The sequence below is a fragment of the Peromyscus californicus genome, unplaced genomic scaffold (assembly GCF_007827085.1).
Source record: "Peromyscus californicus insignis strain IS unplaced genomic scaffold, ASM782708v3 Scaffold_2__1_contigs__length_46816999, whole genome shotgun sequence".
NCBI lineage: Eukaryota > Metazoa > Chordata > Mammalia > Rodentia > Cricetidae > Peromyscus > Peromyscus californicus.
Genome location: NW_026294540.1, coordinates 39,447,541 through 39,475,308, shown reverse-complemented (window position 1 = coordinate 39,475,308; position 27,768 = coordinate 39,447,541). Strand labels below are relative to the sequence as shown.

Below are 27,768 nucleotides of genomic sequence, written 5' to 3'. Positions count from 1 at the left end.
ATTATAAAACAAAAACCTTGCAAATAAATCAAGACACCACACCAAAATTAACTCTTTGTTGTTACACAACAAACTATAAGCACTGCTCTGTTTTCCTTATGTCAACACTGGTGGCTGCGTATGGTAGAGTTGGGTTCTGTGTACAGGGGATTAATCATAATTGCTTGAGGCATCTGGACACCACATCTTCCTTTGTCAGTGTTTAGGAGGAGGCACATGCCCCAGTTATGGCCAATGAAACTTGGGGAGGACAAATCGGGGGTGTGGCAGTTAGCTTTAGCATGAATTTGCTTGGGCCAAGATTACTGTGGGCCCTGGATGAGATGGACTATTAAGTCAGTGTGAGTGAACCTCATACAATCAATTGAAGGCCTGAACAGATCAAGGCCAGTCCCCTGGAGGAGAGACGAGATTCCTTTCTCCAGATGGCCTACAGTCTGTGACACACAGGTTTTTCTTGACTTTGGATAGGAATTGAAACCTCAGCTCTCCTTGGGTTTTGAACTTACTAGAACTATATCATCCACTTGTCTGGGTCTCCTTCCGATCTTGGGACTTACGAGCCTCCACAGTCATATGAGCCGATTCCTTGGGACAAGTCTTTTTATAAATGTGGGTTCTGTTTCTCCAGGGCATATTCTGAGAAAGCATTCTCTCTGCTGCGGAGAGCGAGCCTGTGAGGAGATGTTTCCATGGTCCTGCTTATGGTTCTGTTATGGGGCCAGCTCTCTGGAGCCAGGACCACCATCTTTGGGTTGTAAGAACACCAGCTGGGGCTGAGAGCTGGTGTCTTTGGTGATATTGTTGAGTCACTGAACCTGCCAAGGGACATAAAGCTTGTGGCTTGATTCTTACTACCAAGAAAAGTGTGTTCTCATTGAACACATGCTGTTTATCAGCTGCGAGAGCCGGCAGTATGAGGAGGATGCTGTGCTTCAAACAAACACGTGCAGGCTGATTCAGATTTGTCCAGAGCTCTCACTCTGCTTTTCTACTATCGATTCATTTTATTGATTGATTTTTTTTAAAGATTTATTTATTTATTATGTATACAGTATTCTGCCTGCATGTATCCCTGCAGGCCCAAAGAGGGAACCAGATCTCATTACAGATGGTTTTCAGCCACCATGTGGTTGCTGGGAATTGAACTCAGGACCTTTGGAAAAACAGTCAGTGCTCTTAACCTCTGAGCCATCTCACCAGCCCCTATTGATTGATTTTTGCAGCACTGGGGACTTCATGCACGCTAGGCAAGTGTACGACCACTAAGCCACACCCCTAGCTGCGGTTCTTTCTGTCTGAGTCAGGGTATCATTACATAGCACGCTCTAAACCCAAACTAGAGATTCTGCCTCCAGTTCCTGAGCGATGGAGTGCTAAGCATGTGCCACTGTGCCTGGCCAGGGCCCTTATTGTAACAAGGTCCCCGGTGATCTGGGGCCACACTGGGGTTTGACACATGTAGGCTTCGGCGACTCTCAGCCGTGTGCTCTGTTTCTTGGGTTGAGGAGTGTGAGTTCACTGGGATCCTCAGACTGAAGTTTGTGAGTCTGTGCTTACGTTTTCGAAGCGAGCCCTTTGTCCTGCTGGATTCTGAGACAGTTACCTTTCACCCGCCCACTCCCATTTCTCACGTGTTTCATTGTTTCCTTCAAGACTCAGCCAAAGCCACAAAGCCCCGTGGAGGCTCCTGGCCTCCCTCACAGGCTGAGCACAGCGTTCCCAGTCATGTTTTGTTTTTTGTTAAGAAGTGTGTGTTTGTGTGTGTGATATGGGTCTGTGAATGTGAGTGCTGTCTTAGGGTTGCTATTGCTATGATAAACACCATGACCAAAAACAGCTTAGGGTGGAGAGGCTTTATTTGGCTTACATGTCCCAGGTCACAGTCCACTGAAGGAAGCGAATATAGGAACTCAAACGAGGCAGGAACCTAGAGGCAGGAGCTGATGCAGAGGCCACGGAGGAATACTGGTTTGTTCCTCATGGCTTGCTCAGCCTCCATTTTTATAGAACCCAGGACCATCGGTGATTGGTGGTACCCACAGTGGGCTGGTCCTTCCCACGTTGATCAGTAATTAAGAAAATGCTCTCCAGGCTTGGCTACAGCTGGATCTTATGGAGGCGTTTTCTCAGTTAAGGCTCCCCCCTCTCAGATGACTCTTGTGTCGAGCTGACATAAAGCTAGCCGGTACAAGTGCATAGAGCTGGAGTTACAGGAGGTTGTGAGTTACCCAGTGTGGGTGCCGGGAATTGAACTCTGGTTCTCTGAAAGAGTCGGGTCTGCTCCTAACTGCTGAGCCATCTCTCCAGCTCCTTAAAGATTGGCTTATTTTTACTTTATGTGTTTGAGTGTTTTGCCTGCACGTGCCCGGAGATGCCAGAAGATGGCTTTGGATCCCCTGAAACTAGAGTTATAGATGGTTGTGAGCCATGATGTGAGTGCTAGGAATTGAACCCCAGTCCTCTAGAAGCACAGCCAGTGCTCTTAACTACTGAGCCGTCTCTCTAGGCCAGTGTCATGTGTTATATGTTTCTTATTGGACCCTTCAACCAGAACCTCTGTGCCCGGAGGAAAACCTATTTCCTCCTCTTTGTGTTTTCTGCTACTGTCTGGTGCATGAAACTCACTAAGTAATTTTCAAAGACGAAATGGGTACCATGTGGCTGATCTGCTCCTTGCTCCCATACCCTCCCCAAGGGGACTCCAGGCCTTTTGCGGAGGCACTGCTGTGGCAGGGAGCCCAGAGGGATTAGGGAATTAGGAGGCCTGCTGGTGGCAGCTGCCTCTCCCAATCTTGCTCTGTGGCCTCACACCCCCAGAGACCTGGGGGAAAGAGGCAGCTGAGTGCTCTTCCGCCCCTACCCCGCTTCCTCAGGAACAAATGTCACAAGCCACCCAACAGCTGAGGAAGACATGCTTTGGCATAGAGGGGAGCCTGCCAGTTCGCGATCCCAGAGCTGCAAGCACTTGTCTATGCCTCTACCTGTGCAGGAGCCCATATGCCCCGAGGCCGCCCACAGAAGCCCCACTCCGGGCGCTGTGGACAACAAGCTCAAAGGTAATGAAATATAACCCAGTGTGGAGGCCGTAATGGCATCCACTAGAGGAGGTAAGTGGCCAAGGGATGATTTCGGATTGGAGATTTCTCCTTTGCTAGTTGTAATGCGCTCCATTAATACGCTGAGGTTTTTAGTAAAACTAGCCTGCCTTTGGCTTGGGATGCGTGAAGACGGTTGGGGAAGCAGTCTGAGGGGGTGTGGGAGAGAATAGCCCAGGCCTGAGCCAAGGAACCCTGCTTGGCAGCAGAGGTGAGGTATGCTCATTTCCCAGCAGGCTGAGGCCTGGGCTGCTCTCCTCATTAGCAGGGCTTCTGCCTCATTTGGTGTACACGTGGACTCTGTGCACTTGGGAAATCAATTCCTGAGTTCAGATGCCCCACTCCAGCTGGTGCCTGCCTGGCCCAAGGGGCAGATGGAGTAATGCCTTGCTCTGATTTCAAGAAAGGATTGGAGAGAGGATTTAGCACAAGAAAGCCACACTGTCTGTCCCAGAGGGGCCACAGAGTTACCCTCCAGTGGGAGCCAGGAGAAATGGTGACATCACAATTCATTCATTTATTCTGCAAGTGTTTACTGAGCTACTCATGTGACAGGGGGCTGAGGCCTGTGGTGGGCCCTTGGAGTTCAGATCCAGCATCCAGCTCCTGTCCTCAGATGGCTTCCTGTCCAGGGGGAGACACGTCTCTGATCCCATGTGCTCAGTGCTGTGTTTGATAGAGCGTGTGCAGAACATGAGGGACAGCTAAGCCAGACCACAGGCAGGAACGAGCTGAGAGCGGAAGGGCACGTGCAGGAGAGAAAGCCAACAGTCTTAGTGTCGACAGCGTGCCTGGCACCTGCCTCTAGATGGGGACCAGAGCCCAATCTGGGCCATGTCATCCCCACTCATGCCAAGAGCAAAGGAGGCACCCTCAAGGCTATAGTAGCTACACTGTTTTAGACCCTATATTGGGTGCTTTGACATCTAGGGTCCTGCTGCTTGCGGGGCCTGCCAACAGAGCTAGTAGATGCCTGCCTACAGAGCTAGTAGATGCCTGCCTACAGAGCTAGTAGATGCCTGCAGAAGACAAACCACATATTTGTTCAGGGACATGGTCGAGCCCTCACACTCTGCCCCCACCCCCCAACCCTCTGCTAAGTTTGGTTCCAGAAAACTGTCAATAGCCCCTATGTACAGAGCTCAGTGACATGAACCAACCCCACCAACTCGGCACCTGCTTACTCTGCATTGACCGTTCCTTCCCACAGAGACCACAAGGAAAGCTTTCTATGTCTTCGCCTTCCTCTGCCTCCTGACCAACCCAGCACTTCCCTGCCTGGCCCCACATGGTGTTCTGTGGCCCCTTGGGGGCGGTCTGTGAGTAACAATAGCTTCCCAACATTCTTAGTGCCAATGGCAGCTGTCTCCTGATCCATTAGCCCTACCGCAGCTGATTAATAATACAACCCACACTTAAAAACAGTCAGAGGGAGGAGCTGGGGTCACAAGACCCACGTTCCCCTGAGCTAATGGGGCTGAGCATGTAGTGTGGGGCTAGCGAAGATGGGCAGAGGTTGGTGGGGGCTTGGCAAAGGTGGCCTTGTGTCTTGGGTTGCCTCTTTTAGGCGCAAGCCGATTTGGGGTTTGTCACAGCCATGGGAAGGTCAGAGTTAGGCTCTTTGTAGATGTTCTGTTGCAACCAGGAGAGTCCGCCTGGGGTGCGACAGTGGGGTAGCACGGAGCGGCAGATGTCACTGCAACCAGGAGAGAGTCCGCCTGGAGTGGGACAGTGGGGTAGCACGGAGCGGCAGATGTGAGAGGCCCTGAGGGACAATGTTCAGTTTGGTGACAGGTTTGGTGAGATAGAGTGACAACGAGGATGAAGTGTGGACAAATGTCTTACCCCGCCAACTTGCGCTGCCATAATGGAAAACCTAAGGCTGGACGATGCAGGAAGAATGGAAACGTATTTCTCACGGTTTAGGAGGCTGGGAAATCCGAAATTAAGGGGCTGCACGTGGTGAGGGCCTTCACTCGGCCTTGTACTGTTGTGGAAAGTGAGGCTACAAAAGAGAGGAACTGGTCAAGCTTGCAGCCTCAGCCCCTGTTATAGCCAGCACCAGGCTGTGCATGACGGGAGCCTTTATGGCCTAAACACCTTAATTCAGATCCGCCGCCCAGCAACACTGCACTGGGGTGAAGCTTCAACATATAAACTTTGGGAACCAATTCAAAGTATCAGCAGGACCAGAGAGAGGGCTCAGTTGGTAAATGGCTCGCCGTGCAAGCAGGAGGACCTGGGTTTTGATCCCCAGCATCCACACAAAAATCTGGGCATACATCTGTAACCCCAGCACGGATGGCAGCTCCTGGGTCTCACTGGCCAGTCAGTCTAGGCAATGGTGAAGTCCAGGTTCAGTGAAAGACCCTGTCTCAAACAACAACAACAACAACAACAACAACAAACAATGGGGGGTTGGGGCTGGAGAGATGGCTCAACAGTTCAGAGCACCCACTGCCTCTGGATTTAATTCCCTGCACCCAGTTGTAACATGGCGACTCCCAGTTGTTTTTAACTCCCGTCCCAGAGGATCCAGCACCCTCTTCTGGCCTCTTCAGGCACCAGGCACACCCAACACACACATAGACAAAACACATAAAATTATAAATAAATAAACAGGAAGCAATGGGGGAGGACGTCTGACTTGAACTTCTGACATGCACACACACACACACATACACACACACACACACACACACACACACACACACACACACACATACTCACAGGCAAGTGCACAGGCACCCATACATGCAAACCCATATGTGCACACACACACATGCACATACAAATACATTAGCGGTGCCTGTCATTGGGATAGTTTCTTCTGCGCTGTGACCTCAGAACACCCAGCTGGCAGAACTATTGGCCCATCTCGTTTTAAAATTCTGAGCTCAGGAAAACAGATCAAAGTAAGTGATTAGAGTTCCAACATCTGAGACTGTTTTCTGAATAATAGCCTTGGATCTATGGGTCTTTCATTACTGGTTATGGCTACGCACATCTCACCAGGCCAATGAAAGACCTAATTGTAGACGACTGTGCAGCAACAGACACCTGGTGTCTATGGAAATGCTTCTCCTTCAGAACCTTGAGGATGCCCTTTGTCCACATCCCTTAAAAACTTACCTCACCCAGGGCAGACACCCATCCATGGGGGCTGAGTAGTGGGAACATACAATTCCTTCTGGGCTGGTGTGCAGCCGGGCGCCTACAGGTGACAAAAACTGGTGGCACACCTCAAAATCCCGACTCACGTTTGAGGAGATGACTATGTACAACCCTGCTTTAACACTGTGCATCAAAACAACATGGAGCCTCACAGAGACATGTATGTTTAGGTTTTTATGTATTAGTCTAAAAAATGGCCACCACCCATGTCAGAGAACCCTAGGAAGTGTGTAGATGTGAAATGAGTTCTGATTTGACATCTGAGATGGATTGGGCAGACTTCCAATGCTCTGGAACCACAAACACTCCGTTCAGATGGACCAAAAGTGGCTGAGGCAGAGAAGAAAGCATCCATATACTGACTGATGGCCAGTGGGCAGGGACAGCCGAAAGGCTGGGCGGTGTTCAGCGGCACTTGTGGAAAGGCTGTGGGGATTGTCGGCACCGGCTGCTAGAGCAGATTTAGGGTGGGGCCTGAGAGTGGACCTGTAGCCTTCTTTGTGGAGGACTGTCCCAAACAGACCTGAGAGGTGTGTGAAAGTGTGAGTGTGTGTGTGTGTGTGTGTGTGTGTGGATGTGGATGAGTGTGTGTATGAGTGTGTGTGTTGGAGGGAGAAGATAATGAAACTTGATGTCTTGGTTATGGTTTTTATCTAGTGCTTTGAAGAGACTCCATGACCACAGCAACTCTTATAAAGGAGACACATTTAATTGGGGTGGCTTACAGTTTCAGAGGTTCAGTCCATTATCATGATGCGACATGGTGGCCTGCAGGCAGACATGGTGCTGGAGCTGAGAGTCCTACATCTTGATAGGCACAGGAAGTGGTCTGAGACACTGGGCGGTATCTTGAGCATACATGAGCCCTCAAAGCCCACCTCCATAGTGCCATACTTCCTCCAACAAGACCACACCTACTCCAACAAGGCCACACCTCCTAACAGTGCCACTCCCTTTGGGGGCCATTTCCTTTCAAACCACCACACTGGAGAGGCGATGAATAATCTTCATGCCATTTCTTGGCAATGATTGATGTGGGAGAGGCTAGCCCACTGTGCAGTGCCCTTTCCTGGGCGGGTGGTCCTGGGGTCCATAAGAAAGGAGGCTGAGGCCAGTGAGCATGTCCCTCCATGGCTTCTGCTTCAGTTCTGAACTCTAAGTTCCTACCTTGAGTTCCTGCCCTGACTTCCTTCGGTGATTGGACTGTGACCTGGAACTGTACGCTGAAACGAACCCTTTCCTCCACAAGTAGATTTTGGTCATGGTGTTTTATCACAGTGCTAGAAACCCTAATTGAGACAGTGTACATCTATGGAAATGAAATTTTATTCTGGAGTCAAAGGTACCTCCGTGGAAGCGCCTGCTAGCTATGAGGTGCTCCAGAGAGCCCAAAGACAATGGTTTGGGCCTCCCTTGCAACTGACTTCCTGTTTTGAAGATACTAAATGCCCGTGAAGGATCTTCAGATGCTTCTGAGGATGAACGGAATCTGTGAGGCTGAACCATTGCTTGGATGGTGTAGGGAAGACATGAGTCTCAGGACAGAGCTCTGTATTTTCTGTGATTATGGGGGCGTTAGTTGTAGGTTTTTGTTGTTGGTTTTAATCAGCATGTCAATACTTAAGCAAACGAAGAAGGATTCCTTTTGGTTCCGTTTCAGAGTCTAGTCCACCACGGCAGGGCATTTGTGGTGGAGAGCAGAGCACTGTGGGAAGGGGGGCCTTTCTCCTTTTTCCTCTTGTATGCCATGCAGGCTCGCAGCTGATGGGGATGACGCCACCCACATTCAGGGTGCCTCTTTCCCCTTAGTTAGCCCCCTCTGGAAATACCCTTGCAGACACACTCGCCCAGAGGTCAGCCTCTCTAGCCTCCTAGCCGATTCCCCATCCTACTTACATAAAATCAAGATCAGCCAGAACAGGTGGTCCTTTCAGCCTGCCTCTCTTCCTGGACAGAGTCCCAAGAGCTGAATTCCGGCTATAAGAAAGAAGTCATTATCGTCCATTTTCAGGAGGAAGATGCGCTGAGAGCCGACTGAATAGAGGCAGGTAGGAGGTGCCAGGGCCGCTCTTCCCGCTGCTTCAGAACAGCAGGAGTTGTTACAGGACTGAACCCACGGAGGGCATCAGAGCCCTTGGAGCTAGATTTACAGATGGCTGTGAGCCACCACCTGAGTGCTGGGAACTGAACTCAGGTCCTCTGGAAGAGCAGTAAGTGCTCTTAACCACGAAACCATCTCTCCAGCCCTACATGTTTATTATTTAAAATGTGAAAACTCTTTTGGGGGAGTTGAGGAGGGGTTGAACACAGACACATGAGACAAGCAGAGGAAAATGGGGAGACTGTATTTCAAAAATCTTTGTAATTGGGGCTCAGTGGGCAAGAGGGCTTGTGCTGTAAGTGTAAAGAGCTAAGTTCAAATCCCCAGCTCCCATGTACTGGCTCGCATGGCTGCATGTGCCTGTAATCCCAGCAATCATGCCTAGAGACATTCAGATCCCAAGGGCTTGCTGGCCAGTCAGCCTAGCTGAAAGAGCAGGCTGAGGGCAACATAAAGTGGACATTGACAAAAGATGACACCTGATACCCTGCTCCAGCTGAGAGTACATACATATACACTCACATGCAACACACATGCACCACACATATACCCACAACCTCATAAAATAACATAAAGAGTTTCGCAATATTTCATCCTTGAGCAGATACCTGAAGTGGTCTATCTGAAAAAAGCTTCATGTTTAGTACAATCAGCATTTGGGTCAAATAGTCTCCTCTTATCTTCATTGAGAACCCGTGATGTTCTAACAGCCAAGGCAGTCCGGCGACCCCACATCTGGGCTCTTGGGCAAGAGTCACATGCTTGAGGCATGTCCCCCTTCACCACACAGTCTCTTTCTGAGGTCAGTGCACTTCCCAACCACACTGGGATCTTCCCCTAAAACACAGATGAGGTGGTGCTGGCTGAGGGATTCGGGCCACACGCCAGGATGAGCTCACCTGCCTGCCGCAGCCTCAGACGCTTTTTGCTTGCCATGTTTTCCTTACAGGATACACTCCTTAGTTTTGTGGTTTGTCTTGAGAATCAATCTGTAGAACAGGGATAAGATGTGACAATTAAAGTGTGCACACACTGTGTCCCTTGGGCCCAGCCACAGGACACATACTTAGCACACTCAGATATCAAGGATAACAAAGACATAAATGCATCACAGGATGCTACTTCACATTGTGGAGGGCTCCTGAAATAACACAACAACAGCAACAGGAAAATGTAACTTAACAGGCATTGATGTGTGAACTTCAGGACTCAGCAGTGTCCGCTCACCGGTTAAAATAGGAGCTCCTGGTAGAGGTGGGAATATGTTGAAATCCTTGTACTGAATACAATCCTTGGAGCAGGAGACCTAAGAGGGAAGGGGGTCTGGCTTTGGTGGCCAGGGTTACTGCAGACAGGTGAATTCAGAACTGCCAGGTTAGCAGAGACCCCAAGTCCAGGGAACTGTGAGCTGTCAGTATGCAGAACTTCAGTTTATATTTTTGTAGACACACAATTGGAGGTGGGGGACAACATCACTGTGCCTTTGGGGTGTTTCTGGCTGCAAAGAGAGTCATTCACATTTTACCCTCTTAGTTTTTTTTTCTATGTTTAAGTCTCAAAAGCATCATACATATATCAAACTGTTGTGTGTTTCTAACTTAGCACGTCTTTCCTGATAAGAGGGAAGCAGGAAAGCCAAGTACCAAGAGTTTTATTCCTACGAGGGATCTAAGATAAAAGGCTAAAGTAACAGTTGAATTAATTCCATCAGATTCTTGGGGAGATCTGCGTCCACACTGGAGCCATGCTGACTCCTTAAGGTCTTCCTGAGTTTTGGCTCAGAGAGGGTATTGATTCTCGAAGAATAATTGATCTTAACCTGCCACCTACTGGCCAATTTGGCAGTTACATGATGTTGGAGTTGGTGTCAGAATTTACACATTCATTGTCTTAAAAACAACAACAACAAAAACCCCCCAAACACCTTTAGTTCCCACTCTGACATCTGACCACCCTTCCTGGACCTTGAGGGCTTGAGGGCGAGGCTTCTTGCACCCTCCTTCCTCGTCACTGGCCTTCCCTGGCAGCCTGACACAGGAAGCATTTCTCACGGCTCTGTGGCACACCATGAGCTCCTGTTGACCTTCCCACTCATTTCTGGGCCACTATCCAGCAGTGGCCCTCCATCTGTTGGCCACCGCTCTCAAAGAGAGCGGAGTGCTGCAGTGGCTTCCGATCTAAACATAGACATTTCATTTTGACCCTCGAGCCAACTTGGTTTTTCACCCAGGATTAAACTTATTCAGGGAAGGCATTTCCAAATAGGCTTCCCAGAATCTACTGCCACTGCCAACATTCTTGAGCCTCACTCATATCAAAAAGATGCCCCCAGCAGGGACTTTGAGGATGGTGGAAAGGTCGTATCTATGTGCCTGGAGCATGGACAAGATTAAGTGTTGATTTGAATAGAAAAAAAAAAGGAGAGAGAGGACCATACAGACACCCCGTTCCTGTGGTTGGGGGAGGGGAGCAAACAGAAAGATCAGCCAGGCTTCTGGCAGTCTCAGCACTTGGCAGGACGAAGCAGAAGGATTTAGTTTTGGGTCAGACTTGGCTACATAGCAAGACCTTGTGTCAAAGAAAAACAAAACAAAACAAAACACCATCAATGTAAATACTATACATAGCGAATACACAAAAATTCAGATGTCACAATGAAAAGCCAAGACATAAGGGTGTATGGTCTGTGAATCCATTTATTTAAAAATTAAAATCAGATACCACAAATTTGTGGTCTAGAAGTTCAGACAACACTTCTGGTGGGGTGAAAGGCCAAGGGTCCTGAGTTTGGAAGGGGTGTGGGGCATCGGGGGACAGGAAATGCTTTTGTCAACAATCATCTGGCTGCTGCATATGTGGACATGGACATACATGTAACATTTTGCTAGCATGTGTGTGCACCTTCCCCTCCAGATGACACCAAAATCTTTTAAAAGAAACAAAAACAATCTCTTTAGTCACTGAATGATATCACCAACTGGCCATCTGCTGGAAGCATGGGACAGACCCCAGGGCCTCAACCAGCCATTGGGCCTGGGCCAGTGGGAGCAGCTATCCACACGACTCATTTTAGCCCTGTAATTTAAAAATGAATTGTAGGGCTAGAGAGATGGCTCAGTGGTTGAGGTCCTCTTCCAGAGAACCCAGATTCAATTCCCAGCACCCACATGGCAGTGTACAACTGTTTGTAACTCCAGTTAATTCCAGGGGACCAACACCCTCAACACAGACAAATATGCACATAAAAATTAATCACTTTTCTTTCCTCTCATAGTCATTACTTTTTAAAACAGCAGCAGTCAGGGCTGTAGAGAGGGCTCAGTGGTTGAGAGCACTGGCTGCTCTTGCAGAGGGTTTGGTTTCTGGCTCCCATATCTGAAACTCCAGCTCCAGGGGATCTGACGCCCTCTTCTGGATTCTTTGGGCACTACATGCATGTGGTGAACATACATGCATGTAGGCAAACACTTACACACATAAAATTTAAAAAAAAAAGAAATCATTTAAAAAATGACAACAGCTCTTTCTCTTCCGGTCCCAGGTACTTCGGGAGCCGCCGGTTACTGTTCCAACATGGCCAAGTCCAAGAACCACACCACACACAACCAATCTCGAAAATGGCACAGAAATGGTATCAAGAAACCCCGGTCACAAAGATACGAATCTCTTACGAGGGTGTACCCCAAGTTCCTGAGGAACATGCGCTTTGCCAAGAAGCACATCAAGCAAGGCCTGAAGAAGATGCAGGCCAACGACGCAAAGGCAGTGAGTGCGCGTGCAGAGGCCATCAAGGCTCTTGTGAAGCCCAAGGCTGTTAAGCCCAAAATGCCAAAGGGCCCTAGCCGCAAGCTCAGCCGTCTTGCTTTCATCGCTCACCCCAAGCTCCGGAAGTGGATTAGAAGCTACATGGCCAAGGGTCGTAGGCTCTGCCAACCAAAGCCCAAGGCTCAAACCAAGGCAGAGGCCTCAGCTCCAGCTCAGGCTCCCAAAGGTGCCATGGGCCCTGTGAAGGCACCATAGAAAGGTTTCTGTCTGCCAGACAGATGGACTGGTGTGACACACCTACACACTATTTGCAGATGATCAGGACCCCATGCTATTTTTACAAATAAACTTGAGGCAGGATCTGTTAAAAAAAAAAAAAAAAAAAAAAAAAAAAAAAAAAAAAAAAAGACAACAATCTCTACCTCAGCTGGCATGTGGCCCCTTTCCTGATTGGGTGTGTGTGTGTCTCTGCCTCAATGGCCTTCAGATTCTTTGAAAGGTTCTCACTGGCTCTTGACTTTCGCTCAGTAGGAGCGGGGCTGGTCAGACCCTGTGGTATTCTAAATGACCGACACATTAGCTTTGGATTGACTGTAGAGGGAACTGAGCTCTGGGAAAGCTGGCTCCAGGAATTTTCAGTTCTCAGACATCCACTTTCCAGGAAGCGGAAGGCCTTGCGTCTGCTCTAGGCCTGTGCTGGCTTGAGGGCCACTCAGGCTAAGTTGGGTAAGGAGGAGGCTGATTACAAAGCCATTTGTAACCCGTGGTCGGGTAATATAACCACCGCTTCATCAGCGTGCTGGCCACAGTCCTCTGCCAGGGCAGGAGTTATGGGTTTTTTATTGGTGCTGCAGGGGTGACATTCAAGCGGCCTTAGCGCTTAGTCATTCTGGTTATCAGTGAACTGTAATGTTTCAAACTGCCGGGGCATAGTCGGAGATAAACTTGGGCCAGCTGCAGACTGAGTGGCGCCTGCGCCTGGCTTCACGTGTGCTGTGGATTCTCTTCTCTGTACGTCTCTTTCCTTCTTTCTCTACCACCAACTCCTCATGCCTTTGAACAAGTTGTGGGATGATACAGCCTTCTTTTTTTTTGACCTGGAAATACGTATGCAAGATACAGCTATTTTGCTTTTTGCTTTTTTACTTCTCTGTAGTTGAGGAGATATTACTGCTCGGTCTTTTGACCTAGGTCAAATGTATGTGGGAACAGAATTGGCAAAAATCTAAAAAGGGCAGCCAGTCCACGGCTGGAAGGGGGACACATATCCCTCAAGAACAGAATAGGAAAGGCATTTGTAGTCACATCTTTTTCCTAGATACATCACAAGGGCTGCTGGGGCAGAAGTTCAATTCTGAGCTTAGAGTGAGTGAAAGGTAAGAATCATGTCCAAACAAAACGAGCCTTGAAAACCTTTCCGTGTCCCATGAGGCCCACCGAAGCGGTTCTGGGGCAAGAGCTCTGTAGAACTCTTCTCTGTAGACGTCCGTTTGACCTCTGTGGAAGGGCTTCTGGATGCTTCCAGGAGAAGCCCACAGTGTGGCGGGCGTGGATGCTGCACGCCTTTAACCACAGCACTTGGGAGGCAGAGGCAGGGGATCTCCTTGAGTTTGAGGGCAGCCTGGTCTACACAGTGAGTTCCGGGCCAGCCAGGGCTGCACAGTGAGACTTCCAAAGTCTTCCCATTGGCCTGCAGAGGTCTCTTATTTATCTAACAGTCACCCTCTCTCACTGTGTGCCTAGGAGTGAGTGCATTTGGTTGTAAGGAGTGAGAAAAAAATTCTGTTCTGTACAGTTAAAAGCACACGTGGCGGCGGTGGTGGCACGCGGGGGTGGGGGTGGGGGTGGGGGTGGGACTGCGAAGGGGAAGACTGACGACTCCAAGAAGGTCTTTGAACACAGGCTACTGACAAGATCTTTGGAAACTTTACATCATTGATGTCATCACCAGGGCTTATGGGAACTCTGTAGATAGCATCCTTTTCTCCTTGTCTTTTCTCAAAGAATATCTGCCTCACCAATGCCAGGCGGAATCTGAGTAGCCACCGTGCCATGCGGAGGTCCAGCCAGCCTGGATGTTGCTACGGGGCTGGCTGGTGGGTCCCATCCATCCACCAGCAGCGTCATAGCATTTTCTGGCAGCTTTTTTTTCTCTTTTGGGATCTGCTGGAAGACTAGATTCCACAGCCATCTTCCATGCACCATGCAAGATCTCAGTACCAGGAAACTTTTGGGTTCTGCCATTTTATTTAAGATGGTAGAGAGAATGGACTTTGACCCCAAGGCACCCCAGATGTGATCAGGATTATTTCACTCTTTCAAAAACAGCCGGGGACTGGGGAGATGGCTCAGGTAGTGTTTGCTGCACAAGTCTGAGGAACTGAGTTTGAGCCCCAGTAACCCAAGCAAAGGGCAGGCATGGGGTTGAGTTCCTGTAGTCCCAGAGCTGGTGAGGCAGAGTCAGCATCCTGAGGGCTGGATCACCAGCTGAGTGGGTGAGCTCCATGTTCAATAGGAAACCTCACCTCAGAAACTAAGGCACAGCGAAGGAGGAAGGATACTAAACATGTACATGTACATGCACACACCAAACACACACACACACACACACACACACACACACACACACACACACACACACACACAGAGAGCTGTGTAACAGGCCACCACAAGATGCCAGTGGCTGAGCTGAAAGACTTGAGGAAATGCTGTTTGTGAAAACAAGCAGACAGACCATGGAAAATCCACCCTGTACATTACCAGAGCAAGGCTGCTCGTTGCCCTGCTGGCCATGTCTGTGACATGCCATCTACTGGCTCCAAGTGTCCCCTTGCCACACCCTCAGGTTTCTAGAAGCACTGGTAAAGCATTCATTGGGAGAGACAGCTGTGCTGCCATTTATTTTCTTATTTAGTTCCTTTTTTTTTTTTTTTTGAGCAGGGTCTCTCTACGTAGCCCTGGCTGTACTAGTACTGGTCTGTAGACCAGGCTGGCCTTGAACTCACGGAGATCCGCCTGCCTCTGCCTCTCAAATGCTGAGATTAAAGGCGTGCGCCCATGCTTTCCGCTCTCTGGCTTTGAGAGGTGAGAAGCACACCCAACCAAACCACTCTTCTTCCAGACTTTTCTCTCGCTCAGTTTCATTCCCGTCTTTGGGCTTCAGAACCCAAAGTCTTTTTTTTTTCCCTTTGAATACATCTATCTATCTATCTATCTATCTATCTATCTATCTATCTATCTATCTATCTGTTGAGACTGGCTCTCTCACTCTGTAGCCCAGGCTGGCCTCAGACTTACAGAGACCCACCTGCCTCTGCCTCCCAAGTGCTGTATTAAGGGCATGTGCCACTGCATCCGCTTGGCTGGATAAATTTTAAACCAGTTGAATGCAGACAAGATCTTCTCAGAAAATAAAGTATCTCATAAACGGCCAACACTGCGGCTGCCAAGTTGGCCATTTTTGTCACTGGAATGCCTTCCCAGAAAGGACTCTGTTTGACCGCACACGCTGGGACTGTGTAGAGAGAACAATCAAAACCGTGGTCGATCCCAGCCTGTCAGCATCTGCAAACTTTCTGAAGAGGGGGCGGAATGAACTACTGAGTTCAGTCTCTCATTTTCCTTATGGGCCTTAGAGCCGAAGCCCAGCCCCGTGGAGGCAGTAGACACCCACACACAGTTTTAATTCAGAAAATTCAAGCACGTACAATAATTGCGTTCAAATCTGGTGCTGTGCCTGCAAAAGCATTTCTTCTGGTCCTGTACACATGAGGCTTGGGCCCTTTTTTAGACCACCAGGATGCCTCTAAACTCAGAAATCATCTCGGGGGTGGGGGCAGTGATGACTGCTGACTGCCTTGGCTGTTTTCTCCACCCCCCAAGTAAACCAAAGGACAAAAAGATGAGGGAGGGTTCTTTGGGCAATACTGAAGGACGAAACACTGTTTCAAATGGAACAGAAGCTAAGGTAAAAGTAAAAGTTGCCTGTTGTCTCGCCCTACCCATAACCACGCTCATATTCCGAGCACTTACCCTTCTCCCAGCCCCTGTGTACACACTTTTACGTTTTGATGGCCAGCAAAGAACTGGAGAGAGAAGACAGCCCACTCCATTCAGAAAGGCAATTTAGATGACTATAGCTGGGCTACACATTTTAATGCTTGTAAGCGTCACCTGTGGAGCTTGTAAAAAACACATTCCCAGCCCTGACTCAGGAATTCTGCATTCCACAGATGCTGAGAGAGGAGTCTGCTGCATGCAGCTCAGAAGTGCACACATCATACCCCAGGCTGGCTTCCAGCATCCTTCCTGGGCTCACGGATGCCAGCTCCCTAGGCAGGCCATGCTGTTGCCTGAGACCCCATGGGGGCCTTCACTGAGACGGGAGGAGGGAAGGGTGTTCTACGTAATTGCACAAAGCAGGCAAACCCTCCGAGGTCGTGGCTTTTCCAGGAAGCTACAGGGAATGGTGGGTGTGGGTGCTGGCACTGCCTCTGCCTGGCTACCTGGCCTTGACCCAGTCACCTCCCCCAATGCCAGTTCTCTCAGGTGTGTCAGGCAGAGCATGGCAGCCCTGTTCCCATAGAGTCGCAGCTGGGATGGTGACATAATGGGCCTTCCCGGTCATGTCTTGGCTTGGGTCGTGGAAGTTCTTGTGTTGAATAGTGTTAACCGGGGATGCTGGAATTGGGCGACAGATGACTGTCGCATGTGCCAATTCCTGAAGAGCACCCAATTGTGAAGTGTAGCCAGGGGCAGATCTCCCGCGCCCAGGGTGATAGTAGACAAAATAGGCTGTTTGAAATAACCATTGTAGTTTGAGTTTCTTTGATTTGAACCACCTGGCAGCATAAGTGTTTCCAATTCTGGAGTTTGTGGGGTGAGGGAGGGTGGTGAAAGCTTTTGATTGCAGCCGGGCGGTGGTGGCGCCCGCCTTTAATCCCAGCACTCGGGAGGCAGAGCCAGGTGGATCTCTGTGAGTTCGAGGCCAGCCTGGTCTGCAGAGTGAGATCCAGGACAGGTTCCAAAGCTACACAGAGAAACCCTGTCTCGAAAAACCAAACAAACAAACAAAGCTTTTGATTCCAACACTAAGCAGGCAGAGGCAGGAGAATCTCTGTGACTTCAAGATCATCCTGGTCTACATAGTGCTTTCCAGGCCATCTAGAGCTATAGAGTGAGGCCCTGTCTTAAAAAAAGGGGAGCATGATGGTGGAGGTGGGGGTGGGGAAGTGGCTCAGTGGTGAGGAGCACTTGTTTTTGCAGAAGATGCTCAAGTCTTAGCATCCACATGGTGGTTCACAACCATCTATAATTCCAGTTCCAGAGGATCCAATGCCCTCTTCTGACCTCTGAGGGGACCAAGGATGCCTGTGGTGTACACACACACACACACACACACACACACACACACACACACACACACACACACACAGAGGAAAATACTCACACATAAAAGAAAATGAACGAATCTAGCTTAAGAAAAAAAAAAACACCCTAGCATGGGTCAATGTAGAGAAACTCATACAATTTGCAAGGCTCTGACACCCCTCTGCAGTTTCTGCAGGGTTCAGGTCTTGCTTAGGGTCTTCAAAGCAGGGAGCAGAGGGGGAACTTCCCTAATGTGAGGGACTTCGGAGCAGTAGTTTCCGGAGAAGCTGCAGTACCCATCTGGAAGCAGCAGACCTGTCTGAGGGAGTTCGGGCTGCCAGGGAGGCTCTGGGGGAGATCAGACAGGGCCCTGAGTTCAAAACCAGCACACCACAGAATGCTTCTCCGTATGTTCTAGGTGCTTCATACGTGTCCAAATGCATCCTCTCTTTAACTCTAGATCTCAACAAAACACCACCAGTAACCGCAGCCCCTACTCCATCTGCTACCCGAACACCCCACCACCAAGCAAAGGTAAGAGATTTGGCATTTGGGTACAAGTACTCTGCTGGACAGAGTCTGGTACATTTCCAGGTGTATTTTGGTTCTCAGGTTGGGACCAGTAAAATTCGCTGTCCCGTCCCCAGCTACCAGTTCTTGGCCCAACTGAATGCAAATTTCTCATCAGTTCCTACTGGGGACTGTGCTGGGGCTTAGGCCAAGTTATGAAAACCAAGAGGGCGGATGTTGGCAGTCACACCCCCAGCTTTACCTCTGTCCTCATGAATCAGAGCTATCGAGGCAGCAGTCAGTGGTGACCAGAGCCCAGGCTTTGGGGCCTTGGCCAGTTTGCAACTGTGTGATCCAAATCTTCTTCTATAAAAGACACACACTAACCCTGCCTTACGTGAGCTGAATCCACACTTTTCTCTAAAGAGCCAAGAAGTGGTCTCTGACCCATTTAAGAAGGAACTTCCTCTATCCCACTCCACATATCACACTGTCGGTGACAGATCTCCCTACCCCGCAAGGGGAGGAGCTGGCCACTTCTTTAAACAAGTGTCATATATTAACTGCAGTATCTTGGAGTCTTGCACAGATTCACATAGCACACCCCTGCAAGTTAGGGAATACTGTTGCCGATGAGGAAACAGAGACCTGCCTGAGATACTTACCCAGATCTGTTCCCATGTCTGCATATGCTTTTGTTTCTCATCCTCCTCAGGGCAACGATGAGGGATGAGGTCGATGCTAATGGACTGCTACCCCCCCCCCCGCCCCCCGCCCCCGCGCACACACGCGCTCTTTTCTGTCCTCTTGGGCCTTGCTCCCCTGGGCCACCCTGACCTCTTGACACCTCTTAACCTGCCTGACACAGGCTGCCCCACACTTGCTAAAGTTACTGCTGAGTGTTTGGAGACCCAAGCCAATAAAAAAAAAAAAAAGGAAGAGAACCTGGGATTGCAAATGAGGCCAGGAAAGACAATCTTACTGTGTAAGAACTCGAGAAAGGACAGAGTGAGGAACACTCAGGAAGGGGAGGCTAGCTTTGAACAGCTGCTCCAACCAGCACGAAATGTGGCTTCTTGCTGTGCCCACAGAAACATGATCCAGGTAGACACAACTTCTCACACTGGGATGGCCTGGGATGTTACCCCCAGGCTGATCTGGTTGAACAGAACATGTAGCCGAAGTCAGCTCATGTGTCTGCACACGGTCCTGACACATGAGCTCAGGCCCCGGCCATTGGGAAGTGTTTGATTGGCTCAGGAGGAGAGTGCCTGGTTCATTTCCTGGATTTGGGCCTGATCTTGTCTGGCTTCTGTGATTCTAGTCCAGCACAAAGAGACTCCTTGGAATGTTTTACACGAATGTTAAGAATTCCAGCCCATGTGCCCCACCAGATGGGGTTCACTGATTATCGGGGTGAGTATAATTAGCAAATATATATTGAGCATCTCCCATGGTCAGTGCCGGAAGTAGGTGTGGGATCCAGACAGTTCCTGTGAGTATCTCTTTTCTGTGGTGGTTGCTTCTATCAGAAATGGTCTACAGACAGGCTATGTGTCTTTCTTCAGGGAATAAATAGGATCGACTACCTTTCCCCAGAGCCAACCTCTGTTAATCTTAAAGGCTAGTCCTGGTCAACAGTCCCCTACTCCCAGGTCTCCAGCAGCTCCTCATAGCCTCCACACAGAGTTCCACGGCCCTGGGCAGACATCCATAGTCTCCATACTCACCTGACTTCAGGCTCAATGCTCTCTCTGTGGATGCGCTTTCTTCAATCTGAACACAGCCCGTGTGTCAGTGCCCAGCTCAAAGCCATCCACCCCCAAGAGTTCTCCCTGATACCTAGAATTGGACACCTCAGCTCAGATCTCAGAGTGGTTCACACCTCTCCATAGCCCCACTCCTCATCCAGACTCATGTGACAGTATCCCAAGTCACATCTCTTGCTCCTGGATGCAGGAATGACTGTTTCCTTCCTTGTCAACTCTCCACAAGTGTCTGCTGCACGAATGGCATTCCTTTTTGATGGAGGAAGCATTGGGGCCTAGTCACTCAGCGGATGAGTGACAGGTAGACCTAGAGCCCCAATCTGGGTACCCAGGCCTTTATCACCCTTAATCCCATATGCAAATTTCCCTTGGACCACGCTGGTGATGTGGCTTCAGAGAATGGCAGGCCAGTTCAAGGGTGGGACAAGTCTTTGTGTGCTCCTCGACCCTCATGTTGGGAACTGCATGAGTTCATGGTCTCAGAGAAAGGGTGTGCCAGTGGCCCTTAACCAGTCTGGGTTGGTGCTCTGCAGCAGTGAGGCCTAGGACAAGGAAGAACTAGATGGGGACTCTGCTCCTTGTTCCAAATTTCTGCCTCCCTAGCTCCCATTTCAGCAGGTTGTGTAATGGGGTGGTGTTTCGGATTTGAGCGCATGTGTATATACATAAGATTTTCAAGTATTTTTAGTTCTCATGAGACCAAATTTTCACAGAATCATAGCACCCCTTCAATATAACCAGGCAGGTATCAGTGTGTGCACAACTTTCTCTAATCCGGATCTTCTGGTTGCTACGTCAGGTGCCTTTTTACATCCTGTCTGTCTCTAGCCTTCTATTTCCAACAAACTGGTAATTAGACCGAGGAGTCTGAATGGATTGGATTCTTCTTCTTGTCAAGATGCACCAGTGAACCTCCACTGGCTGTCACACACTGCGCTGTGTATGTTGTGTGCATGTACTGAAATGTCACAGTGTACCTCATAGTTATGTATAACTCTATACATAGATTAATATACACACATTATATATAATAAATGTATAGTAGATTACTATTGTCCTGTACATCTATGACTTAATAAATAGCCAATTATTAGAAATAGAAATGCTAGCCAGGCGGTGGTGGCGCACGCCTTTAATCCCAGCACTCCGGAGGCAGAGCCAGGCAGATCTCTGTGAGTTCGAGGCCAGCCTGGTCTACAAAGCGAGTTCCAGGAAAGGCACAAAGTTACACAGAGAAACCCTGTCTTGAAAAACCAAAAAAAAAAAAGAAAAAAAAGAAATAGAAATGCCTTACTCTAGGTGGTGTTTTATTAAATAATATTTTATAATTTATGCTTTGAAAATTCCATACATTAATACTATGTGTTTTGATTGTATCTCTCTACCGAGATGCCCCTCCAGCTCCCACTTAGGTCTCCTCACCCATCCTAACTTCATGTCATCATTTCCTGTGGTTGTTATTTTGTTGTTGACCCCCACCCCCCAAGTCTCCCTCCTTTAACAACCATTAAACAATAGCTCCTCCACCGAGGGTGAGGCCTCAGGGTCCCTCCCCAGCCATGCTGGAATTTTGCCTGGCTTGATTTTGTGTAGACTTTGTGTGGGTGACCATGGCTGCTGTACGTCGATGTGTGCGATGGCCGCGGCATGTCCAGAAGTCATTTCACAGTTCTCCTCCCCATCCTCCAGCTCCTTTGCTCCTTCGATCCCTCTTCTGGGATGTTCCCTGAGCCTTGGATGTCGGGAGATGGATATAAATGACCCACCCACAGCTGAGCACTCTTGGACATTTATACTCAGCACTTTGGTCAGATCTAAGCCTCCCTGTTAACTGTTCTCCCTTGTAAAAAGAAGTTTCCCAGACCAAAGTTGATAACAACACACATCTATGAGCATTAACGAAAAGATTTAGAATGCAGTTTGACAGTTTGGCCATTTAGCAAGACAAAAAACAATAGGTTCCCTGCTAGGGCCTATGATCTTCCCAGTCCCGGGCTTTACAGTACCAAGCATGAAATTCCTCTGAGGGACAGGCCTCATATCCAATCAGAAATTGTTTGGTTACCCCTATAGCAGTCATACCACTATTGAATGAGTGGGCACATCTCGCCAGGTAATTGTGTTGTAGGATGCAGGGTCCAGTGATGGATGAGACCATTAACGTCTTTTTTCTTCCAGTAGCCTCTGGCACTGTGTAAGATAGCCATCAGGCGGAGGGTGTCCTGTTCAGTTGCGGCTGATTTCTGTATGTCCTGCATCCAAAAGGAATGGAGTCTTCAGCAACAGAGTCTTCCTATCTCCTTATGGTGGGCAAGTAAGAGCTATGGCAACGGTCTGTGTTGTTTTGGGTGTTTCTATGGCCTCCCTGATGAATAATTTGTAAGGAGGTATCCTCTACTGGACATAGAGATGTTCAGCTAATAACCCCATCTTCTAGAAACAGCATTGCTCATCCATGAAGGGCACATCTGTTGCATGTTCCTCCCAACAAGGTCTGCCTGGGTGAGACCTGTCGGTCCATGCCCAGTGTAAGCAAATAGCTAATGTTCCATCCTGAGTGTTGACAGCCACATTCATGGCCTCCACTTTATGACTTTACTTCTACCCGCAGGTTCAGGGGACTCCATTGGTCATCATCTTTAAGAGAGGCTTCATTTTGTAATTGTTCCATTTTATATACTTTTATTTTTAAATGTGTGTGTGTGTGTGTGTGTGTGTGTGTGTGTGTGTGCATGTGTGTGTGTGTGTGTGTGTGTGTGTGTACATAAGTACAGTACCATGGAGAACAGAAGAGGGCATCCCCTGGATTTGGAGTTACAAGCAATTGTGAGCTGCCTGATTTGGGTTCTGGAAGAGCCAGAAGCACTCGTAATTGCTGAAATATTTCTTCAGCCCTTTGTCCTGTTTTGTTTTTGAGGCAGGATCTTGCTATAGAGCCAAGGTAGTCTCAAACTCAAGATCCTCCTTTCTCAGCCTTCTGAGTGCTATATGAGCTTTTAATTATTATTATTTCTTATTTTTTAACCCTCTACCTTGGCCTTGCTGCCCCAATGGAAGAATTCCTTTTTACTGTGTGCAGGGGCCACGCGAGGTTGAATGTAAACTGAGGTACAAGTTCTTCTTGATTTTTTTTTTTTTTTGAGACAGGGTTTCTCTGTGTAGCTTTGCGTCTTTCCTGGAACTCGCTTTGTAGACCAGGCTGGCCTCGAACTCACAGAGATCTGCCTGGCTCTGCCTCCCGAGTGCGCCACCACCGCCCGGCTCTTGATGTTATTTAAGACTTTCAAAGGAACTTCCAAATTAAGACATCCTAAAGGGAAATGAACATCCTAAAGGGGAAAAAAAAATCCCAACACTCAGGAGGCTGAGGCAGGTGGATTGCCAGTTTGAGGTCAGCTTGGGCTACATGCCATGACCCTATCTTTAAAAAAATGGATTAATTGCCAGGTGGTGGTGGCGCATACCTTTAATCCCAGCACTCGGGAGGCAGAGCCAGGCGGATCTCTGTGAGTTCGAGGCCAGCCTGGTTTACAGAGAGAGGTCCAGGACAGGCACCAAAACTATACAGAGAAGCCCTGTCTCGAAAAAAACAAACAAACAAACAAACAAACAAAAGAATTAATTAAGCAAGAGAAGGGGCAGGAGGAGGGAAGGAAGAATAAGTAGAAGAAAGAGGAAGAGGAGAAAGAGGAGGAGGAAGAGGAAGAGGAGGAGGAAGATGGAGGAGGAAGAGGTGGAGGAATCAGCAGCATCCAAGAGCTGAAAAGTCCCCTGAAAAAGTCCGTTCCTACTTTCACTGGAACAGAAAGGCCCTCTGTGCCTTAGGATGAACCAGGCAATAAAGATAAGCACTTAAGCCCTTCTACTTGGAAAGCCTTATCAGACTCGGGTTTGGGAAATGCAGCCTCCCAGGAAGACTCAAGTGCTCACCTTGGACTTTACAAGGGCCCCTTCTCCCTTGAAGGTGAGGGAGGTGAGGGCGGCCCCCACTTTTGGGTGGTTGAAAAGTGCACCCTCAGTGGGGGTAGGAAACTGCCTGGTAGTGATACCAGGCTGGCTTCTTCCAGGCCCTCTGTACTAAGGGTAGGTTTAGGGGAGCTTTCTCATTATCACCCTGACCTCCAGGGCCCTCTGGCTGCCAGTTAATCATTACTGAAGCAAGGGCTGTACCCCTGGCTCCAGGGTCTGTTTTCACAGCGCTGGGTTTATTGCTGGCCAAGGGGCCTTGGCCATGTTTGGATTACGCACTGACAGCCAGCCAATTGGCTCTGGTTCAGCTGTCCCCACACAAGAGCCTAACCTCTTGTGGGAAACTGGAGTATCTGGGTCGGTTGAATCCCCTTCCCGGTGTTGCTGACAGTTACTAAACACCTCAAGTCTCCACTCTGAGAAAGCTGTGAAATGAAACTGGTGCATTGGGAGCAGAAAACCAGTCAGAAGGGGCAGCGAGGCCAGCGTGAGTCACGGCCCCCTTCCTCAGGGACTCTGACCCTGAGCTGACATTTGGACTGACGGTGCATCCTGTCCTGAAAATGATCTGCTTGCTGATTTTCACCTCCTCCTCCCTCCCTCTGTCTGTCCACAGAGGAGCAAAGATAAGCCTGGGATACTGAACACATACCCTGAAAAAGAGAGATCTCTTCCACAGCTTCCCTGATCACGATGGGAAGCCCTTAGTGATCAAATGTCATTGAGGAAGTTTGACTCTGGCGTAGCACTGTATGCAGAATGTGGTATACCCACTTGTCCACCTGCTTCTGGCCTTCTAAGCTCCATGGCATCTCATGCCTGGGCCCATGGGGACCTGTTGGTCTCTGTCCCCATGTCTGCTTTCTCACTGCTCTGTCCATCCAGTGTGTCTCTTTGTCAGAGCCAGGCCACCGAGGGATGTCCTATGCTGAGGGTACCTGGCTGCCCTGCTCCGCTCTGCATGGACACAAGGCCAGGGTTGCAGGCTGCGAGCTTGCAGGCCTTGTGTCTCTGGGCAATGATTCAGGTCTAGGTAGGTATTGTCCTTGAGGTTACTGCCCCCTGCTGGGGCTGGGCCTCCCCTTCCCTTTAGATAATGTCAGGTGGGTAGTATAGGAGCAAGCTGAGCTCAAAGGGGACCCGCATCCAGTCAGAATCACAGGCATAGAAATTCTTAGAAGATAGGAAGGGAATGGCGACTCTCCTCTATTTCCTTCCCCCGTCTGTGTTTGATGAGGCCATCTCAGTGATGTCCATTGAGGGGGACCTAGAGGCTTGGCCACTGCTGGATTTCAGAGCCTCTCCATGGCCACTGCTCTTGGGCTGTGTGTCCTTCGGTCACCAAGCTGGGCTTTGCTATGTGGAGACAGGAGAGAAGGTCAGGGTGGGTCAGGCATATCTCCTTCTTCTCTTTCTCCTCATCCTGCAGACACTTCACTTCCCACTCTCTGCCCTCCCTTGCCAGCAGCTCCCTGCTTTCTGTGGTCAGACGTTGACTTGACAGAGCTGAGAAAACAATTGTGAAGGAGCCATTGTCAAGACTCAGGGAATACCACGGCATTTAAGGAGGGACTTGGGATTCCAAGATGGGCAAAACGCCTGGCCAGTGCTTCTCATGTGCCTTGTTATATGTCAGAGTAGTGAGCATTTTGCTGGCTTCTTTAAAGGGGAAAGAGAGGGGGAGGGGGACTAGCCCCCGAGAGTCACCGTGTGCTCACGGTGTGCAGAGAGGCCCAGCTGTCGGCCCAGCGTCCAGCACTGTTTTGGCCATGACATTGGGTGTGTCCACTGTGAACAAAAGGGAGGGTAGTAAAGATGAGGATATCAACCCCCACCCCCCAGAGCAGCCCTCCCCGCTCCACATCCAAGTTTGAATGGAGTTAGGACTGTGGTGGCGGTCGGTGACTCTGAGGGGTGACTCCTTGGATTCCTGTGTGGGCCTCATGTCTATGGTCCCTCATAGGCTCTTCCTCAGGGTTTGCTTTCTGAGCTTGTGAGACAAGAAGACTTGGTTATTACAAACGGGGCTTCCTTTTATTACCCAGTAAATAGTGCCAGCTTCCCTCAAGATTCTGTTCATCGTCCTCTGTTTTTATTAATCCTGTGGCTGAGGATGATGACGATCTGATTAAAAAAATAATAACTTGGTGAGCTACTGCTGCAGCAGCCTCCTTAGATGGTTACCACTACGATCTGCATCCTGCAACAGACACATACAGTGTTTGAGTAGTCTGAATCCCTCCCTCCATCCCTCTGTCCCTCTATCCGTCCCTCCCTTCCTCCTTCCCTCTTTCTGTTTTGAGGCTGGGTCTCACTGTGTAGACAGGCTGGCCTTGAACTCACAGAGCTCTGTCTGCCTCTGCCTCCCAACCACTGGTCTAGAAGACTCCCCTCTGTACACCTTATTTCGGATGCAGCCGACGGTGGAAAATGTTCTTAGAGAGCCGGGAGTTCTGTGTTCACGGGGGGGGGGGGGGGGGGACGGGGGGGGGACGGGACACAGGCCAGTTCAGCTGAGACAATGAGGAGGCTGATTTGAACCCGTGACGACACCCACGGCAGCCCAGAAAGGGGCAAATCACACCGGCTGGAGATGGAGATCTTCTTTGAGAGTCTTGGGGTTTCTTCACAGGCCCCGCAGAAGCTTTCTTCTCCCTTTATAGGTATCTAGTTCTCTTCATCAGCCACACTGGGCAGACTCGCAAGAGGGGAGGAGACTCCAGACATGGGGTGGTCCTACACATAGCCAGGCACACACCTAAGCCTTTCTTGGTCTTGTCGAAGCTTTAACTTTCTGCATTTACATCTAACACCTGCTTGTTAATGAGTTTGAGTTGGATATGGGTCTTTCAAGTTAAAAAAATGACTTTAATCGCTTTGAGTTATGAGCGAAGTATAGCCCAGGGCAATAGAAAGAAACCTTTATGGAATGCCGAAACCTGATTACTTTTTTTTTTTTTTCCCATGCTGGTATCCATCTTGGAGAGCTGTACATGCTAAGCAAGTGTTCTACCATGGAGGACACTCCAGCGCCAACTTTCTTAATGCTGGCTTTTACAGTGGACAGACAGGGAGATGATCGAGAAAGCTCTGCAAATGTTTCTTCTTCTCCCATGATCCCCTTCTTCTTGTCCTGAGTTAAGTGTGGGAAGTCACATTGGTGAGTTTTCAGAGGCCCTTGCTCATGGGGAGAGTCTTTGTGAAGCATTCTGTGGGAAAAAGAAGTCTCGAAGTCTCAGCAGCCATCACACTGGGCAGCCATTGGGTCCTAGTTTAATGATGTTCGGTGGTTGGGGCAGAGGGAGCCTGGCCTAAGGACAATGAGGAGCTTGTGCTGATTCCTGCCTGGGAGGTGACAGAAGCCCAGGAGATAGAGACATGAGACCTACCTGAGTCTTCACAGCCTCTGGCATCACACCAACGAAGGGGGGCTCAAGCACCCCATCTTCTCATGGTTTGTTGAGTTCATTATGACCAGGAACTTCCTGCTCCTGGGCTTCGGGGACAAAGGAAGTGATGTAACAAGTGACCCCAAGGCCTTCATCTTTGTCCAGTCAGCCTGCCACACACACCGGACGCTCTTGGTTTAATGTTTATTTATGCGTCTCTATTTCTCTCTCTCTTTCTTTCTCTCTCTCTCTCTCTCTCTCTCTCTCTCTCTCTCTCTCTCTCTCTTTCTCTCCCTCCGCGCACACACATGCGCGCATGCATGTGTGTGTATCTGTGCATGTGTGCATGTGAGAGAGAGATAGATAGACAGATAGACAGACAGACAGACAGATAGACAAAGGGAGGCAGAGAGGGGTGCATGCTCCTGTGTGTGAGTAGGGGAGTGCACATGGCACTGTAGAACCTTGGGTGTCAGTCCTCAGTTCCCACCTTGTTTGGGGGGGCACGGGGAGGGTTTTCCCTGTTGTTTTCCCACTGCACTGTGTTCCAGCTCGGCTGGCTGTGAGCTTCGTCTGTGGCTTCTCCTCTCTGTCCTGCTGGAAGCGTGCTGGGATTACAGACA

General features: G+C 49.4%; 1 protein-coding gene across 1 annotated transcript; it reads left to right on the top strand.

The window, feature by feature from the left end:
- The first annotated feature begins 11,932 nt into the window (after window positions 1-11,932).
- LOC128120481 (60S ribosomal protein L29-like) lies at window positions 11,933-12,507 on the top strand. Its single transcript, XM_052754552.1, has one exon. It carries the CDS (start codon window positions 11,947-11,949, stop codon window positions 12,391-12,393), a length of 447 nt encoding a protein of 148 aa, XP_052610512.1. The 5' UTR covers window positions 11,933-11,946; the 3' UTR covers window positions 12,394-12,507.
- Window positions 12,508-27,768: the final 15,261 nt, after the last annotated feature.